General features: G+C 38.0%; 1 protein-coding gene across 2 annotated transcripts in view; it reads right to left on the bottom strand.

Moving 5' to 3' along the window:
* Window positions 1-20888, bottom strand: part of PRMT3 (protein arginine methyltransferase 3) — a 57889-nt gene extending 37001 nt beyond the window's left edge. For both annotated transcript variants that reach the window (XM_040558697.1, XM_040558698.1), the window contains exons 1-9: window positions 20728-20888; window positions 20565-20647; window positions 19668-19717; window positions 18275-18377; window positions 16622-16769; window positions 12975-13116; window positions 9874-9939; window positions 4501-4622; window positions 900-999 (exon numbers count right to left, since the gene is read on the bottom strand). In XM_040558697.1, coding sequence (XP_040414631.1) covers window positions 900-999; window positions 4501-4622; window positions 9874-9939; window positions 12975-13116; window positions 16622-16769; window positions 18275-18377; window positions 19668-19717; window positions 20565-20647; window positions 20728-20867 — 954 coding nt within the window. In that variant the 5' untranslated portion in view covers window positions 20868-20888. The remainder of the gene's footprint in view (window positions 1-899; window positions 1000-4500; window positions 4623-9873; window positions 9940-12974; window positions 13117-16621; window positions 16770-18274; window positions 18378-19667; window positions 19718-20564; window positions 20648-20727) is intronic.
* Window positions 20889-21134: the final 246 nt, after the last annotated feature.

The following is a 21134-nucleotide window of genomic DNA, read 5'->3' as shown; positions in this document are numbered from 1 at the left end:
CCAAACAATGGGGATTAGTATGAAAAAACACCATTCTGAAGAGCTTTTTGAACATCTGTGACACAGGAGACCGAATAGAAGTCCACAACAGAGGTCAAATGATGCTTCCTACCACAATTCTGACAGGTAACAAACTTAGCAACTATGGAATTCAGCCTTGCACTGGGTCTTGTCACACAGATTTCTTTCTCAGTGGCAGGCAGTAAGCACAACTGTGCTTGAAAGCACACACATGAAAGCATGTCAACACTCCAAAAGCTGAAATCCAACAGACTCCAGGAAATGTTTTTTTTATGCACTGCATAGAGCATTTTCTGTTGGCCATCATCATCATTATGCACCTTTATTTCATTCTTACACTAAAAAGCCTGCAATCAGAAGAAACACTGTTTCAAGCTCCCTCCATGTATTCACAGATTTCCCAGTGTATATGCTCCTTCCTGTCACCTTTCCTGCATGGTCAGGATGGTCTTCAGTTGTCCTCATGGACTTAATGGTATTTTACATATCAGAATGATCTACCTACATGACGAACACCAAATTTCTCCTTTACTTTCACATGAGCAGCTGCAATACTATTATTCAGAAGCACAGAATACTTCTATACATTTGCACACTAACCACATAACACAAAATTACTTCTGTACCCAAACTAGCTTAACTACTTATAGAACCTTGACTTGAAACAGCAGGTGCAACAGAGAGGAGGAGTTGTATTCAAATACCATGTAATCAAGACTGCCATCCCATCAACCAGGTTGTCAAAACCACTGCTGCAACAAAAAATTTTTGGCTAAAAAATAGCAACACTTAAAGAATCATTTCTGAAATTGAATCAATCAATGCAATTTTTTTTGTCCCCAAAACTGTGTCTTGAAAAGAATATTCATACACCTTACCATCCATTCAGATATAATTACATCCACTTTTTCCAAGGGCAGATCTACTTCTTCAATTCTTCCTTTGACTAGTGTAATAATATTTTCAAGTTTATTTAATCTGCAAGAAATAATATAAAACAATTAGTTTATATTTCCATTTTATGCTGTCAAGAGATGTATTCATGTCTGTATTTTGCATTTCTTCTTTCCCCCTCAAACAACAATTTTTAGTTTTTATTATTTTTAAAATAATCAGGAAAGTACTACAATGTAACATTATTTTTCAGTTTTATGTCAGATGGTACTGTTTTAAGTTTCCAAAAATTTCAGGAGATTAAGAGCCAAGCAAAGGTGGCAGCCAGTAGATCTGTATGCCTCCCGAGTGCTGTGAATGCAAGTGTGTAGACTTCAGAACCCAGGAAAATACAGAAGAGGCCAACTTAAAATGATGCTCCTCTTCATTTAGAGTTGCTTGTTTCCAGCTCTCCTTTGACCTTTGTAGTGTAAGTCTAGAGTGATTAGAGCCTACTCATCACACTAGGATACAAATGGAAATTAACTTCATACAAAGCTATTTTGCATGACTTTTTTTTTTTAAAAAAAACAAAACCAGCTGCAAAGTCACAGAGAACAAACATTCCCTGTAAGTCAATATTATAGTTATTCCACAGAAAAAGGCATCATCCCTACTGTGATTTTGCCAGAGTCATCTGCACTGTTCAGTAACTGCAGCCATCAGTACCACCTCATATGCAAGTAAAGGGACAAACTGTATACAGAGGAAGTTTCTATGACATGACCACAGCTTTCTGAAAAAAAAAAACCTAACAAAAAACAAAAACTGCACGACAGTTGAATTGCTAGATACTTGAATACTTGAAATTTAGTACTTTCTCCTTGGCAAACCACGTTAGCCTTTCTTGCGTATACCATTATTACGATAGCTGCTGTTACAGAGAGTACAAAAGTATTCCCACCAAAAAAAACTATTTATCCACAGCAGTTCTCATCTCTCTGCCCCTACCCTCCCCCCCCATCCTGATATCTTACTCTTGCATGCTGTCTGCCTTTCAATGCAGACCACTAATCACATTAAAAATTCAATCTAGAAGACAATAGGAGAAAGATCAGAAAAATAGGGAGGGAAAGGAAAGGGTCATAGGGCTACTTGAACACATGGGCTGTTGGAAACATCAATTAAGCTCTACGTGTGACAGTCATCCCTTAGAAGGGTAACAGTTCACCGTTAATATCACATTTAGTTTTGTAAGCAGAAGTTAAAACAGAAGTTTCAAGGGAGAAATAAAACATTGAAGAGCAATCAACCATATCAATATTTTAAGAACAAAAAAGCACATACAGATAACTCCCTAAATGACCATTTACAAGGACATAATTAAAACCAAAGAGAGTAGAAACACTAATTTATTACATACTTGTTTTCAATTTTAATGTATAAAGGAAAAAAGTCATCAATATAGACGACAAACTGTAGGAAAGACTGCTTGAATGCTATTAAGAAGTATACTTTCACTTTTTATTCTAGCGTACCAGGACAAATGACAAAAATCAAGCCTTCACTGAACTTGAAATTTTTGCTTTTTCTTGTTCCCATTAAGAAAAGATAGGGCAAATAGTTAATAAATTTATTATGAAACCTTGGGAAAGAAGGAAATGCCCTGTGGGAATGCCACGGCGGCCACTTATTCCCATTTACTTATACACATTGGTTGCACCATTTCTAGCATTTATTAAAGCGTGTTAGAAATGAACCTGAATTCTGTACGGGACTCATGCTTTTGATCACGTACTTTAATCATAGGTGGAGGCACACTGCAGTAATTACTTTTAAGCAACACTGAGTTGTTTAGTATTCCCATAAATATTTGTTATTTCATTTTAAGTTTGTCAGTTCCATTCCTTTAGGAAAAGGAGGTTTAACAAGGCAAATACAAACTGTTTTGATATGAACCTAAGACTTCAATGTGAATTGAACCTTTTACAGCCAGTTACCTACAAATGCGTAGCTTTAGTGGCGGTTCACTGCTTAATTCAAATGGTCATTTACCACTTTTAAGAGTTAAACATTTTTGATTTGTTGTTTTTCTTAAAGGCTCACCCTTCTCCTCATTAAAGGTAACATGTTGGCTGATACTTCTATCATCCTCTGAGTATAAAGCATATAGAACTTTTTGTACAGTTATGTAAGAGATGAACAATCCAGAGTTTGTCACATAGTACATTAGAAATAAGACACTAATTCACATCCGTAACCATTTTGAACGTGTCAAGACCTCTGCCTAGTGTGTGGGAGAAGAGAAGACCAAGCAAAGCTCTTGACTGATATTACAGGGACTGGATGAGAGGCAATGGACATAAGCTGCACCCCTGGAAATTTCTATTTGCTATTTGAAAAACACAAGCGAAGATAATCAAACAAGCTATTTGCCAGAGAAGTTCAGACAAAAGTGGCAATGTTCAGAACTTGACCAGACAATGCTTGAGCCACCTACTGTACCTGAGCCTGTTCTCAAAGTGAGCTGAACCAGATTCCCTCCACAGGTCCCTTCCATTCTGTATAGTTCTGTGATGGTTTACACAGCACACACCTTGTGATTTTCCTGAAAACATCTTTTCTCAGTGACCCCACAGATTGTGTGCTGATGTGTCTGTGTACATGCTGTTAAATTGATTTTTTATTCATACTATAGAAAATATTACAGTGCAATGGTAATCACTTTCCAGCTAACACGAAAAACAGAGCAAAGGAGGTTTCCAAGGAAACAAAATATGGGGTAGTAGACATTTATTACTCTCCACAAACATAGTGTCCCTTAAATATACTAGTGTATAGAACCTTACTAAAGACAGGTTAATACCATATAACTACAAAATTTGCCAACAAAGAAAGCTACATTTCACACCTCCATTGCAGGTGTTAAAATTGGTAAAAAAATAAAAGCGTGTCATGTATTAGTTGAAAACATCACAGTTCTAACCAACACAACGATCTAAAAAAATATACATTTAGATGGACCCAGTAATGCATTTTAATTTTCTGTAATCTAGAAGATTAATTTATAGACATTATATAACTATTGAAATTTTCTATATATATAAAATTAAACAGTAGCGTGTGTGTGTACGTCTAGATAAAAAACTAAACTTTTACTGTGTTCACCTACAGCAGTTCTGTTTACTTAACTTAAAATTTTGCAGCCAGAGAAGTTCCTCATATCGTCTAGGTAGGTGTCACAACTCTAATGTTTGTTGTTTAAAAAAATAACAATTTTACCAGTAGCGACATTTCAAGCGAACAAAGTGAAAACAGGAAATTCATTGGCAGCAGCCAGTTAGAGCCTCCACAGCGTGACAGTGCTGGTCCCAATGCCAATATCAAGAAGCATCTGGGAAATATTTTTCCTCAACTAGTGCTCTATTTTTACTACCTTTATCAGAACAGCAAACATGATTGCGCATCAAAACCTGTGTTAGTTCTTAGAACAAAGAAGGACTTCAATAGAAGACCTACCAAGTGATATGTGATCATTAACTCAGACTGGTATTTTAATAACTTTTTACAGTGGTATTTCCATACTTTTTCCAGAACTTCTCCTACCTTATGATGTCCATGGCCTGATAAATGATTTCAGATTGGTCGACTCCAATCACTTTCTTCGCACCTGCTTTGGCAGCAAACATAGAAAGTATTCCAGTTCCACAGCCAACATCCAAAACCACCTGAAATGAGTAAGCAACTTAGTTTTGCTCCCATTTATTTCTCTTGCTATGATTTTTCCCACATCCTTCTACATCAGTGAGATACCATACTTTAAAGGAAGGAAGAAAAGGTAGCAGCATCAAATCTTACTGCTATATTCAGAGATATGCAAGCCAAACCATATTTATAACTCCGTACCCTCTACCACCTTTTACAGACAGGCTATGAGGCAGACTAGCTCCAGCTGCAGATGAACTCATCCACATGAGCAAAATAATTGCAAGCAGTTACTTAAGCAACAACTAAGAAGTTACATAAACAGGAGAAACAGAACATTAGAGCCTGAAGAATTTTAATATCAATGAAACATTCTAACAATTGAATTTAGCATCGACTCTGAAAAAATATACTGTACCTCTGCAGTTTCTCATTAAAACTATTCAAAAAATTTAATTCTTTCCAGTAGTTTCATTCCAACTACAGCACACAGAGGAGGATTATGTATATGCATGTATCTGATATCACTTATTACCTTTATCTACTTGCCAAAGAGAAATGTCACAGCCACTCTGACTGCTCAACATTCAGAATGCACGTTCACAACATTCTTACGGTATCAATATATTTATCTTCTTCACTGGCTAAATCCTTCTTGGTCCAAAGTAATTTTACACAAATGGTTCCTGCCTTGCCTGCTAAAATCTGTGACTAAGTCATACTTCCATGCTTTTATTTCTCCCCTTCAACAATAAGAATTGGATATGATTCTTCAGATGCATATAGTCCTGTATTCTTCTTTAGAAGCATATAAAAGAAAGAAAATCCCTAGTCATTCATAACACCAAGGAACAAAGCGGTGTCCTATCCTTTTGCCTCTAGAACGGAACGTGCCAACTTCATTATATGGAAAGAACTGTAAGGAGACGAGATTGACGAATCTTTCTTCATATTTACTGTCCATAAAAACTTCTACAGATCATTTTATGTTCCTTGTAAAGAGTTCATAAATCCCCTGCTAGAAATGGCCACAGTGCCACAAAACAGCCATGGCTTTGATGACTAAATTTCCAACCAGCAGGTCCCCAGCCTGTACTTGGGGGGGGGGGGAGGGGAGGGGGGGGGTTATTCCTCCCCACATGTGGAGTTTGCACAGCCCTTGGATGAACTGCAGAGGACTCCCGTTGGCCCACTTCTCCAGCCTGTGGGGGTCCCTCTGAGCAGCAGCACAACCAAGGGGGTTACGAAGCATCTCTCAGTTTAGCATTATCTGCAGATTGGCTGAGGGTGCGTTCTGTAAATTGGCCGGTTCACTAATGGTCATATTATCAGACTTCTTAATATAGTTAAGCTTTACTAATGGTGTTTAAAAAATTCTAATCACTAGATCCAAAAATGTTCTCAAAACTGAAAACACTAGTACAGTCCTAAAGAGTACGCAGTCACTCGGATTGTGCACAGCAGTTAAGCATTAACAGACTCCGAGCTGTAAAGACAGACTTCCTTTGCCACACAGGAGAGCACATATAAGTTACTAAAATAACTCTAGGATGAGACAAATATCAAGTCAGAGTTACTAGTCATGAAAATCATCTATTAGAAAGGAGTACTAAGTTATTTCAGTGGCTCTCCTTAGCACAGCTCCTAGTGTTGTGAAACAGTCCTCACAGCTTTCATGACATTCTTTTTCTAAAGGAGGCATTGAATCACTCAGTAATCAATCCTGCACTTGAGAATTATAACCCCATTTTCAAAAATATTTCAATGCAATAATGCACTCTTATTCGTGAGCTATTGAGAACTCTTTTTCTGGCACAACAGGAACTTGCATCTACACTTGTAAATTTCATTTTACAAATGCTACCCATTTAAGCACATGAATGCTCTGTCCATCAGGTGTGTTTGCCTAGCATTGCATACAACTTATATGCTTTGAGGATGGATACAAAGCAATGAAACTGAAGTCAGCATGAATAAAAATAGCCGTTTATCCTTCGCAGCACAATCTAAGTTAGCCTCTGCTGTGGTGTACTGGGAAGCATGACTGAGACTTGAATGCCACCTGTCTTCACAGGCCAACTTACAACCTGGAAGCAGACAAGAGAACATTAGCATAATGGGGTTTTATCAGCATCTTGCATGGAGGCTGGCAACAGAAGTTGCAGATAGACTGAACTCTTTGCAGCTTTGTTCTAATGGGAGTCAATTCCATGACCCATTCGCAAGTTACACATGAGTAGTAGTGGCTACAGAAGTGCCTGGGCTCAAGTCTTCTGGAGACAGGAATAAGAAGTAAAAACCAACGTTCCTGCAGCTGTTGATATCTCGTGCTCCATAACACCATCTCTTCTAGCGCTCTACACATGGTAGTTAACAGAACTGCTGAGCCATGAAAGCTGGAAGTCAGAGCCAAAAACAAACCTCTGTGAAAGAATGCTCTTGATGTGCAGTTGCATGAAAGAGAGCAATCACCACAAATAGGAAAAAAATCAAAACAGACAACACTTTGGACAGCTGCCCTGGTCACTTAGAAACCCAGATGGAACTCATCTAGCCTCAGGCAGGGGACGGGGATGGAGAAACAGGCAGAGGAGAGAATATGTACAAGCTGGAACACATCTGAGGAACTGAAAGACAAGCAAAATGATCACCAATTAGCCTAAGGACAAGGGTCTACAGCTAACGCATTCTTGCAGTGATCACATATGGCCTCTCACCAGAGATCTGGAACAGCTGGACTGGTGATTTGACTACACCATTACAGACTGCAGCATCACATCCTTCTCTGCCATCTAATCAAAACTGATAGGCTAGCTTTCATAACAGAAAATATTACTTCAAATTCAGAAAGACAGAAGGTCAAGTAATTTGGTCAATTTAATTCATTCCATCAATGAACTTTTAGTAGCAATAATGTTTAAAAACACATTTTTCTCCTCAATATCCCAATGATACCTGTGTTGAATTTATATTCCACAACAGAAACTTAAGCATGAAAATACCATTTGTTTTTAACCAAAAATATTTTTTCTGTAAAATGGATCACATTTCCTTTTACCAAGACAGATCACTTGAACTATTTGTTAGGAATTGTCCTAGCAGGAATTTGTCCTATTTTCACCTCAAGTACATTTGACAGGTTTATAGCAAAGACAACAAGAACAGGATTCATTCAAGTTTTAATAATTTATTTTGAAGGCTGAAAGAATAAGCTGACTGGTTCTGAATGTAGTATGCACAAACAAACAGATGCTGTGTTATCATCCCACTCACACAAACGCACCTCTTAGGGATACTGCAGATTTGTATTAAAAGCCAGTAACGTCACCTAAGCTGTTTGAATCAACTTCTACAGCCAGCCTCACAGTTGTCCTTTCAGAAACAAGGAAAAACATTGCCACCTATTTTCTAACGAGAAATGCCATATGGGAATTCTAAGAATATTACAGGAGTCTAGGAAATAAAACATGAAGCTGTTTTTTTTTTTTTTTTTTTAATTATAATCAAATTTCTAAAGGAAATCAGCCTATTTTCCCAGGTTGGGCATGTCACTTGATATCATTCTGAGAGCGTCATATGATATATAAATTAAGCCAAACAATTGAACACTTTCTTCAGTGGAAATATGCAACAGATTTCACTTTAATGCTAGATCTTTGAGAAAATCCCATGTTTTCCATAACAATATACCAAACAACAGCTACACAAAATTTGGTCAGATACTGAGAAAAGCACTGGTCAGCTGAATGCAAACTACTGGGAACTCAATGCAACTGTTAACCTTTCTTTCCATTCAACCTTTATGCATAGGGTTTGGATGGAAACACTATGATTTGAGGCAAGAGCTATCTTTAAGAAAAAACTGCCACAAAAACAGAGTTCAGAAATCGGTTTGTAGATGCTGTAATAGTAATAAATGACCTTCTCTATAGGAGTTGAATGCTTTCACACGAAGCAAAACCACCAAGTAAGCACACAAGTTCAAGCCAATGCCTGAGCCAGTGCATCTGTAGGTAGGTCTTAAGCAACATTATCTAGAACTCTTCACCTGCATTTTGTATGTGTCCATACAACAGAGGAGAAACCCAAACCACACTGTTCCACTAGGACATACATTCCTAAGACCAATCACATCCTGTGAAAATTCGTAGTTATCAATTCTAGGGGCATCTGTGAAACTTAATTACTCAAAAGAAAGTTTTGTTTCTTTATTGATCTTTCTGCTTTGTTGGATGAGCCGCCCAGCTCTTTGATCATCCATATCTTTCAAGTAACTGGCAGTATCATGTTTCAATGACGCTTTTGCTTGTTCTCTCATTATCACTAGAAGCTTCACAATGTTTAGTAGAAACAGGCTTATGATACCAAGGCAAAAATCAAACCATTATTTTCCACTGTAGCTGCTAAAAGAAATCTGAGGTGAGAAATATCAAGAGCATGCACTATCCACCTAGAAATACCTCCCCTGTAAAACTACCTAGGACAATTTCCAACTCAAGAACTTACGTTACCACTTATTAACAAAGTCTCTTATCAGAACCGAAATAAAAATCTGAAGTGATTTCCTTCCATAAGCCTGTCAGATGAATAACGGTAAGCGGTAAGTAGAAGAAAGCTAATCCAGAATAAAAGTCCACACGGCACAAAACAGAAGCCACCAAACTCATCATAAATAGCGAACAGAAACACAGAAGACAAGAAGAATATTACATCTGCACTGGGGTCATAACCGCAGTAGGATCATAAACATCCACAGGCCTCTTTTCTCTTCACTGCACAGGAAATAGCAGTTCCCTGTTCCAGGTCCTTGAACAAGAGCCTTGTCTGGATATACTAAACGCTACCAACTCAACAAGTCAGTTGCATGTGAATTCTTCCCCAGATCTAATTGTACAGTGCTTCTAAGATGTCTTTACTGAATCAGGCCCAAACAGAAATTCACTTAAATTCTGGTAAAGAGTGCCTCTAAGATAGATTCTGCTTAATATACCAGATGAGAAAGGTTTAACTTCACCCCGCCAACATAATTAATGAACATCCCAACATGGCACACATAACAGTGACAACAGTGATCAGCGCTTCTGTTATCAGCACTGTCCACCCTCCAGCAGCTGAATAACATTCTACCACCTAATAAAGCCAGAGTATATTAAATCAAATCTTGTCAGTGCAATATTCCAACCCAAAGCTACAGAGTAGCCAGTCAGAAGGATTTCTACCACTTAAGAAAAAACAAATTGCAGAAATTACTGAATTTTGAGCTGTTTTACCTACCTTGTCCTTGAAGATATGTGGATTTTGATATATGAAGTCACGATAGCTTTCTGTACGCACTTTATCCTATGATTTAAAGCAGAAAAAACAATGTTCACTTGGCCTATTTATATACACGATATTGTTCAAAATTGCTGAGAAAGTTGTTTTTAACTTGGCCTGAAGATGTTTTGTGGCTACTGTACTTAATAAGGATTCTCCAATAATGATATTTTCCATACTAAAATCCTTTAACATTTATTCCCTAAGCAAATAAAGCCAGCTGAGCCTCTGGAAGAGAAAATAAATAGCTTTCACTATTCTGACCTGCTGCATTGGATTTTGGATGCTTCACAGTTCTTAATACCTCTTCATCACCTTGCACGAACAGCAGTAATAGAATGACAATACTACATCAACTTTACACAACAGCCTTCTATACGATGGTAAAAATTTGACTGATGAGCTCATAAAACTTTCTGCATCATTCTACGCTCTTAACTTGCATGACACGCAGATTCCTCAAAAGGAGTCATGGATCATATTAACTGTTTCTATTTCTGAACAAACTACAAATCTGAAAGCCTGAACACAAGTCAGTAATTAAAGTTGTACAGCCCATCCTATGAAAGCTTAAATTAAATAAATAGAGATCTAACTATAACTCAACATGATCTGAGAAGCTGGAATGTTTTCAAGCATGTAACGAAGCGTTTACAGTATCTCCGTGTATGAAAGCTAGTGGCATAGCCTGATCCATCAGCAAGGTAATATATTGATCCTCTTAATATGCATCACCAGGTGCACAAACTGACAGCCAAGCATATGTTTTGGAATTGCTGTTGCAGGTCAGATGTTAGAGCAAAGCAAAATAGTATCTTTTAAGTCATCTTTATCTAATAAAGATGGATTACGAATAATACTCAAGTAGAAAATAGAATTGTTTATATTCAAGATTACATTCTTCTACTGTAGCAAATAAGAATTTTTATAAAAAGTAACAAAACTAAAGAAATTTTCTATATTGAGAAAGAACAAAGTCTATTTTATTAGGAAAGAAGGTCACAAAGAGACTCAAAACAAAGAATATGCTCATAAAAATTATATAGACAAACCAGGTTATTCTGATGCTTGAAAACCCTAAAATCCAGTTAACGGTTAAGATGATCACCACACACATGGCCCAAACAGTCACAGAGTATTTTACAAAATTTTACTTTCAAAGTGTATGCAATTAAACAGATCCTTTAAAATTATGTTGGCTTACTACGACAATTCATTGAGAGCAACTATTTTTAGTAGTTCACTTCTATCGCAGTATATAATAGGATTTGCTGAAACAACCAAAATAGTATAAAAAAATCACAAGGTTCAGCATCAATCAAGAAAGCAGCCAGCTGGAAAGCTTTCAGCTTTCCATCCTGCCCACTCAGATTGCCTCAGCACTGCCCCACCTAAATCAATACAATTCTAGCTCATGTCTCTACTATATGCACTACTGCACTACTGTCACGGTCATTCACTTCAGGTCTCTCTATTCATCAATTCTGTTCTTTCACTCACCATTTCAAGGCAATACTTTTCTTGTTTTTAAATAAAATGGTAGGGAAACTTATTAAGACAATAAGTAAGAAATTCTGAAGAGAAAAGACAAGGGGGAAAACCAGCCATTTGACCAGTGTAAAGTAACAACCATCCTTCCCTAGCTTTGAAGTAGTTGCAGCAAAAGAAACAAATCGGAACTTCAGCCTGACACTACTAGGCATGAGGAAAAAAAGGTTTCCAAATATAACACTGTCAGAAACAAGCTGACAACACACAGCAAATCCCCTTTCTTAAAAGTTTCGATGTAGCAAACTGATTTATTTATATAATACTGACATACTAAAAAATCAAAGTGAAAGCCTGGCATAGAGCAAAAAATTCCATATATGTGTGGTAAAAATCAATGTTTTCCTATGGTTAGAAAAAAAGTCTGAAGTCTTCTTAAAAACATTCTGACAAACATTCCCTGAAACCAAACTCCATTTGCAGAAATGCACAATTATAAAGAACTTCATAATCAAAGACTTCCTCATCTATACCCTTTAACAGCTCAAATGACACCTTTATTTATACAACTGACCTACAAAAACCAACTCCTATCATTTATCTTCAAGATTTTCAATATATTTCTCTAGACTACTCATTTAGGAAAACATTCTTCTATCTCTGCAGGGACCTTTGTGCTTCCGCAGCACTCCCTCTCCCTTGAAATTTACCTCACACTTATACTAGTCTTAACACAGGTTCAGGTACATTTCTACATTAGGGCCATTAAATGATTTACAAAGCAGAAAATTTTATATGCTACCTGCGTGGACAAAGTTACTTTGCAACTCCATATTCTATCCACACATTTAGGCAGGAATTTCATTTATTTCTGCCATAAAAATGATAAAACTGCTTACAACTTTCCTAACTATGACCTTTTCTCAGAAAGGAAGCATCGAGGGGTTTTAATTTACAAGCCAATTATTGGATGTTTAATTTTTATTATTTTTTATTTTTTAATTTAAAAAGGAAGATGTTTCCCCTTAAGGGTTAAGGCTTTTTTTTTTTTTAATCTTAATCACAAAAAAGGAGCTTACAATTTTTCCAGCTATTCAATGCCGTGTTATAAATATGCTGGATGGCATACAAATGACACCAATCTCTGCTTTTACTTAATGCAATAGGAAACCACGATAACTTGCCTGACAAATTTTAATTGTTCGGGAAAAATAAACCGAGGAAAAATATTAATCATCTGTACCACACCATTATATCATGTATCTTTTAAGCATACAGGAAAAAGCTGCTTCTGGCAAGGTAAAGTTGTGGAAGATACTGCAGCACCTTGAAGCCTGTCTCTAGAGTAAATGATTTTTTTTTCCTAAAGCTTCCTGTACAGTGAAAAGGATTCACAGAAAGGAAATAAAACTGAAAAAAGGATCTCAGCCCAACTCCTAGGAAAAGAAATACCATGTATAGAAAGGGTTAAAAATGCAGCTACTCTGCAGTATATTTACAGGCACACAGCCCGCTTCATCCCATCTTTCCTCTTTAGTCCTACTCAGATGCAGTTGAGATCACTTTCTAACCTTTAGCATCTCTTCGTGTATCCCATAATGCCCGTAGGAGCTGAAGTAAACACCATCCTCATCCTCGTGAAGGTCTGCAATGGCATTGGATGACGAGCTGCTACCAACATCCACGTTCATCACGAAATCTTGTGCAAATTGTCTGTAATCAATTTGAAATACACCCTTGAGACATGTTTATGGGACCATGAAAAGGAGGCGGGGGGGAGGGAGCTTGAAAGAGATAAGGAATCCAGACTGCACAGGGGCTTTTACAACAATGGGCCCGGCTTCGACTTTAAATGTGCACTATCTCCCTCTGCTGGCTCCTGGAGGCTCCTGCACGATGATCCACCACTTGCCGCATTAGGTATCCACACTTCTCTCTTATTTTAAGCAGTATTAGTAGTGAAACAGTTGCTGTATTCATCTGTGTGCCAGCCACAGTTTAATCCAATTCAGATTTCATTTCTATTTTTAAGTTGCAACTCCTTGTTTGGCACTTCCTAGTACAAAAGCTAGTACCACCATGGTAAAAGTCTACAGGGCAACAACGTATGTTTTGTGTATGTAATGTAGTTATGGACTCAATACCACAAACAACACTTCAGAACTATAAATCACGTATAGCTGAATGACTCATGGAAGGTTGAAGAAAGCACTTTAAAATGGAAGTATCAGAGTGAAGCTAACTCTGAGCTTTAAATTCATGTTATTTTAATTTGGTTTTTAATCACATTCCATGCTTACTTTCCTCTTCCATGGCCTTGTACTCCTTATACGTATGCTATGTTCTCACTTCTCCAAGAAAGAATTGATGAACATTTTAGAAGAATTTTGGATGAAAGAACCCATACCTACGGTTTTATCATGAAAACTAAAATTAAAGGTTGACAACTGAACAACTCATACTATAATGTTGTAACTGACAATTCAATATAAAATCAAGCGGAAGAGCAAAAGTGCTTTGGCCAAACGGTATTCCTTCAAGTTCTACAGTCTGACCTAGACCAATCTAAAGCAGCCAACACTGACCTTTAACTAAAGCCGTATTTTCTTACGTAGGAATCTACACAAGCTCCAAGTAACACCTCGTTACCAATACCATCCTTACAGGACAACAAAATTACTATTTCAGTCCTAACATTTTAAATACTTCTGTGCTTAGTTTGGATGGGGAAGAGAAGGTGGTAAGGGAACTCACACTACAAGGCTGTTGATATTAGAAACTTCTTATACTTCCTGACATATAGGTAGGACACAGATCTTATTTTTAATATTGGTCTTTACCATACTAGTTTGTGTTTTATTACTTTTTATTAATACTGAAGTTATAAAAATAGCAACTTATAAAACTTAAATTCTATGGCATACGATTAAAATTAACATTTTGTACAACTTAAACTTAATTTCAGATTTGAAATTACTTTAACTGGATTCAGCCAAGAGTTCCCCCAGCCTACGCATGCAACACAAGTACCAAACAAGAACTCTAGATGCGGAGATTCCCTCTACCTTTTTAATCAAGAAACAAATACAAATAAAAGCCATTATCTCTAAACAGGACACAGATGGAATAAAAAAAAATCAGATATACAAGCCATGCTCTTTTATCTCTAAATTATATCAAATGCTAAAGGTGACCTGATTTATATAATAACTGTTACCATTTGTGAGGAAAAAAACACCTCCAGCTACCTGTTCTTGAAATTGTATCCCCCTCCATTTCATCACAAACAAGTCTGCTGAGCCTGGAAAGCTTGGAGAAACTTTCTGCATGAATTATTTCATACTCATTTAGTCCGTGTCCTTATATACTATTACTCCCATGCTTAGAAGGCAACAACGTCTAGGGAGCTGCATGACTGATCCTGACCAGTCATTAAAACACCCAACATTTTTTCCACACCTTAAAGAGCAACATCTGCATAATACAATCACACTGCAACTGAAACAAGTTACAGTTAGTCTCCCAGGAAGGGTCTGTAGATAGGTGAAGCATGAGAAAGCTCCTGGACCTAGCTTTAACTCCTGAAGCCCGTCAGTCAACCAGCCTTCTAAATACTGGTATACACCTATTTCCATGACAGAAGACGGCAGAAAAACAAGTTCCCATAGATTAAGGTCCCTTTTGCTATTCTTGCTCCATTCCACTTATGAGCTCCTTTTATTTTGTTGAGGGGAGCACTGTATCATCTACCTGAAAGGAAACATCTGTACATCATCTCTTTCAATAGAGTAACCTACAGCAGAAATCAGCATCACTGTGAATTACAGCATGTAGCCTACTACAGTGCAACTGCCCATAATTTACAACTGGTCTGCTTCACCTGATCTACATCTGGCTAATTTTTGCTGCCAGCCCATCCCTGCTGAGTCAAAGAGCCTGCACTGAAAAAGAACAACTAAGGAGTCCCTTTTACACGAACAGATAATTTGATAAGCTAACCTCTAAAAGAAATATATAAGGCTGATTTAAGTTTAGAGAGTTGAAAAGAAATGGCAAGTGAAGACCTGAAAATGTTCTTTTTGCTTTAAATGAAAAAGAACCAAGGTAAAGAGAGTCAGGCAAGACGGCATCCAGTTGAACAAGTTTGCTACGTATACTGAAAAATTTCTCTCATTCTCATTGTTTATGATGAATTTATGCATAATGCACACACATATGAGAGAAGTGCCATATGCTTTAAAGTACTACTTGCAGAAATTAAACCTTGCTTAAGACAAAACTGTCCATTTTGTACATGTCTAAATAACTGGTGATAGTAGTTAGGATTTGAATAAAACTAATTTAGTTTGGTATACTTATTTGCTAACAATATCAAGTATGTACTCTCAGAACATACAATAAGCCCTCAAATGTATTTTACAAATCAAGCTTTTTTCTGCTTTACCTTTCAACAGAAAATCTTGTTTTCCTAGGTCTGTTAAATACATTTTCAGTTTTTCAGTCCCTGATCACTGTAGCTGTTATCTTGAAATTATGTTTTCATACAACATTTAATCCTGTGTAATCTCAAAAGAACATTAAATTCCCATTTTATGCATGAGCATCATCAATCTGTTTTTTTTTTGAAGACCTCAAGATTTTGAAGTATCAGACACAGCTATTGGGATGCCTAGATTTCTGTTTGCGATACATTTAATATTCTTACTAATTGAACCCACACTTAAAAATAAAAGTAGCTGAAAAGTTGGTTTATTAAATTTCATCAAGGGTTAACCCAAGACGGAACTAGATTCCACTGTAGAAACAAGTGGAGAAAAAAAAAACAAGAAAAAAAACATTTCCAACTTTTGCAGTTGTCTTTCAAAATGTTTAAAGTCCTTTATTTGAATTGTGCTTACCTTCCACTGTGCTTACCTTCAATATTTAAATTCAGACTTACAGGACTAGCGGAAACGTGTTTAAAAAAAAAAGAGCAAAATATGCGTTTCAAACATGTGCTTATGCAGCTTTCCTAACTTTGCTCTTTTCAATCGTGCAGTTTTTAGTTTCCTTATAATCTACAAGACAGAAGTGAAGCCAACATCCATTCCCAGCACAAGATATTAATTTGATTTCATAGTTACGTTCTACCACTTGTTTCAATTTGTTGGTATTTCAACATGAACATCTCACCATGCCTAAAACATCAAATAAAAAAAGCCTCAGTTCAAGCCCTTACTTCATTTTTTGAAGATCTTCCTGTGCTCTAGCCAAGGCTGCTTCTGCGAGTCTTGCTCTGTGTTCTGCACATTTTAATTGTTCAAGCACTGTTGTATCATTTGAACCATTAGAACACGTGTTGGCAGGTTCACATACATCTTCTATATCTGATGAAATGGAGAAGAAAATATGCTCATAAACGCATTACATTACCAACATTACTATTTCTGTCTTTGAACAGTTTGCAAATATAGTGTATTTTAGAAGAAACATCACTGAGTTTGACAGGACTAACTGCAGAACACAATACTATTCACTAAAAGCATGATGTCAGACATGAGCTCAAAGTTAAAGCAAATAAATCCACAACTTGGACTTCTTCAGATACCTGCGTTTGATTATTGATAAATAAGACATTAGCTTTAGCTTTAGTTAATTACAGTGCTATTCTCTATTTTTCCACACAGAGAACTCAGAAGAGTGTAAGTAGAAGAAATGTAGATGAAACATTGTTTTTAAGTACCACAACTTAGATTCAGCAGTAGGACCCATTCACCTCTTGAATTCACCAGATGCATTTATCAAAAGATGTCAGATGATAAAAAAAGAGTGCTGCTATGTTTCTGGATGTAGTATGAAGCTACTGCCAGCTTGTCAGGCACAAGACTTCATTAAAAATTTGAAACAAAATTCAGCTATGCTTATCTTGTAATGATAGGAAACAAACTATTGTTCCATGAGATTGAAACAAAGCAGATATTTAAAACAAAACTTGCAGATGCTCATATTATCTGTAACTCTTAGCAACCACTAAGGTAGCTGAAAGCACCAAGCACTACAGAAGACAGTAACACGGGCACAGAGCACACATTAGGCTGGAAAGTACACAGTGAAACGTGAAAACCCTGATGTAACCAATGTATGGACATGCATGCGTTATGCATCTAGCATACATTATCTGTGCCATCAGGCAGCAGGGCTTGTTTAGAAAAGGGCAGACTATATGGAGTAGAAAAATTCCACAAGCCCTGAGTACCTTATGGTTTTGGGGAAAGAAAGATGCACAGCGAAGTGCCAAACAGATACAGAGTTGGAAGACCATAGACAGCAAAAGTAAGTTCAAAAGTCAAACTGAATTCCCTCAAGACTTTCTAACAAAAAGATCATTAGAACCGCTAAAGGCAGAACTCTTCTATGCAATTGTATTATCTTACACTTGGTTGGTCCGAAGACCCAACCTAAAAAATATGAAGCTCTTCAAACACAGCAGATTGCTTGCTCCTCACTTGTACATTTTTGATTCAAAGCACCTGATTTTAAGTATTTGCATTTAGACGCTTTATAAGCCCCATACATCTTCCACTGAAGTTTACGTAGAATGCCTCTTTGACCTGCTTCATTACCACATACGGCATCTCAACTATGAACATCATATTTATACGTGAATGCAGATAATAAACAGAGCTATGAACACCTCAGACATTAAAAATCAGCATACAATGTGTGGTAAAAATATCAGAGTGACTGAATGTCCTTAGTTCAATTATTACGTGGACTTTCTCAAGTACTCAAGTTAATTTAGGAGTAGCGATGATGCTTTCTGTGACACAGACTCTTAATACCACATTTACCCCATGACACAGTGTAATCATACTGAAAAGCAGTTATTTACCAAACTGAAGCAGGAGATCATCTTCTAGCTCTGGTTTCAGATACTCCTCTCCATCCCAAGGCACTGGGCTGCTGAGTGATTTCAAATATTCTGCTGTTGGTTTCTAGAGAAAAGGAGAAGAGCTTGTGAGTTTCTTTGAAAACACCAGACCTTCAATTCCAATCAAGAAAACAAGGCACGGGTCTTTTCTTCCACCCATTAAAATAAGTTGTGTATTACAAAAGTAGTTTTATAGCAAATAACAAGAAAGATACTGCTTTAAAGCCAAACTAGCAAGAACAATAAAGAAATAAACTTCTAGCTTTCATCCTGGCTCTGACATCAAGCATTCACATTAGCATAGTGACACTACAACCATGGCGACCAGAGATGAGCATAAAAATACATTTTTAAGCTAGTCTGTGTTGCAAAATCCAGAAAATTACAGGATTGTGGAACTCAGTACAAGCAGTGAAGCACAGCAGACTACCAGACATTGAAGGACACCTTCAGGATTACATTACATAAACCAAGTTTACACAGGTGTTCAGCTGTGTCAGCCTCACAGTTTACAACAGAGTTAATAAATGAAACTAACATCCCAATTGCATTAAGTCTTTTTACATGCACAGCACCTTACAGAAATGTTACATTGTCTCGTATTTGCATTTGGCCAGGTAATACTTTTTAGGAAAATGAGAGGTCAGATTCTGGACCTCAGTTTTTCCACTTGCAAGACTTACTCTGTAGTTAATAACACCTTAAATAACTGTTGAAGGATTTAAGTAAAAGATTGAAGATTCAAGTAAAAAACGCTTAACTGTATAGATGCTTTTCAGCATAGACCTAAAGATACATGAAACAACCAAAGAACATACATCAAAGTCATGATAAAAACAAAATGTAGCCAAGTCTAACTTAAACCTATAGGTTCACATCAGCTTTTCTGATTCTGATATTTTAGCAGAGATTATTTTTACATTCTGTGATCAAGTGCTGTCCTTCCTGGAAGTGTGCTCACACTCCTAGAAAAGATTCTTTTGCACCAGCACACACGAGAGCTAGGAAACTTAGTCATCAAGAAGTGAACCCGTAACTGGAGTAAGACATCTAAGTTGAAGGCCAAGACGAATTAACAAAGCAATGTGATATAACATAGCGTGGACTTCTTGCAAATATGAAAATTCTCTTCTGGAAACGATATACGTTGCATTAATTAAGTACATTTAAAATTAAAACAACTTCACAGTTATGCTTGCACCTAAAGAAACCAATCGATTGCTATTTTTTGGTCAATTCTTATTTCCAGCATATAAAGTTTCATACAATTATTAAAAAAGCAAGCTGAAAACATAACACCTTGATTTTGCATTCTCTAGACATAAATTACAAAAGTAATACATGGCACATTTACCTTCCGTCTAATAAAGTTTATTAGTTTAACATATCCATAAAAATCAAGTCCTGGAATGAAAGAAAAAAGAGACAGCATGTTACAGAAAATTCACAAGTTTTACTATCATATGAATACTAATTACTTGTTTAACTGGCCAGCTTCCCCTTGGGATGTACGTCATTAAATAATGTCATTTTCCTATCTCAATTTCCCATTTACAATTTCACTCTCTAGGAGCAAACCATGACATGTGCACCTTCAGGACAGATATCTTTGCCACAAATTAAGAACAGAAGACATGAAAACTTGGCTTATGAGAAAAGATTTCCTTCATTTGGCAAGCAACTCTACATCAGGACATTATCTCCTACTAGGCTGCCTTGTTGATATTTTAGGTTGTTGTACTCCTTTGTTCCTATTTTCAGCTTTCTACTTAATGAAAATTAAGCTGTTCTTACTCATCAAGAATACACACTGATTTTTATTTAAAATTGCTTCCTAGCTCAGAAATAGCGATAGTTTACATGTAATTATTTACTTTCCTTGAAAACAGAGGATACCATCTAAACTCAAAATCCTTTCCAGTGGGTTTTAGATTGCAAGCAGACCAGATCTTACAGTTTTACATGCAGATTTCCAAATGCTTTGCAGAGCTCCCATGCCATCATCTTTCTCCATTTTTTAATGCATACTCTCAGAAAAGTTTTCTTTCCAATCCTGCTTCCCCTGCTTTCTACTGTTCCTCTACAGGCAGCAGGATATGAATTAGAGGCTCGGCAGTCTGGCACTCAACTAGTCCAAATCACCGTGCCCCCAGCTTTACACACACCCTTCTACACGCACCTCCCTCTACTCACCACCTTGGTCTAAATACACGGCAGCCTCAAGCAAAACCCGACGTTAAATTTCCCTCACCGTGCTGCCGGGCCGCCTCCCGGACGTCGAAGCCGTGCTGGGCGCTGCAGTGCGCGAACACCTCCTCGGCGGCGCCGAACACCCTGCGGGCAGACAGCCGTTAGCCGCCGGCACCTACCGCCCGCGACGCTCCTACGGGGGTGGAGTGGGGGGGCAGGCGGACCTGGCGCAGAAGAGGCATTGTGCCGGCGGGCCCTCGGCGCCTCCCTCCTCCACCTCCTCCTCCTCCTCCTCCTCCTCCTCCCGCCCGTCGCCCCCCTGCCCCCCCCAGCCCTCCCCGCCGCCCGCCGCCCTGGAGCCCATCCGCCCGCCGCGCCCCACGTGCGCCGCTTCCGGGCCCCGCGCGTCAGCAGCGCGCCCGCAGGGGCGGGACCGAGTGGGGGGGGGAGGGGGGAGGGGGGACGAGCGCGCCCCCTAGCGGCGGCCTCCCGCGCGCGGAGCCGACCGTTGCGTTTCGAACGCCGAGCGCGCGGCTGCCGCCGCCGCCCGCCCTCCCCCGCCGCGGCGCCATCTTGTGGGGCGAGCCTGGCACAGCCCCTCGCACACACCTGGGTGCCGTCATCGTGCCCT

This window comes from Cygnus olor, chromosome 5 (genome assembly GCF_009769625.2).
Source record: "Cygnus olor isolate bCygOlo1 chromosome 5, bCygOlo1.pri.v2, whole genome shotgun sequence".
NCBI lineage: Eukaryota > Metazoa > Chordata > Aves > Anseriformes > Anatidae > Cygnus > Cygnus olor.
This window is presented reverse-complemented; position numbering and strand designations above follow the sequence as displayed.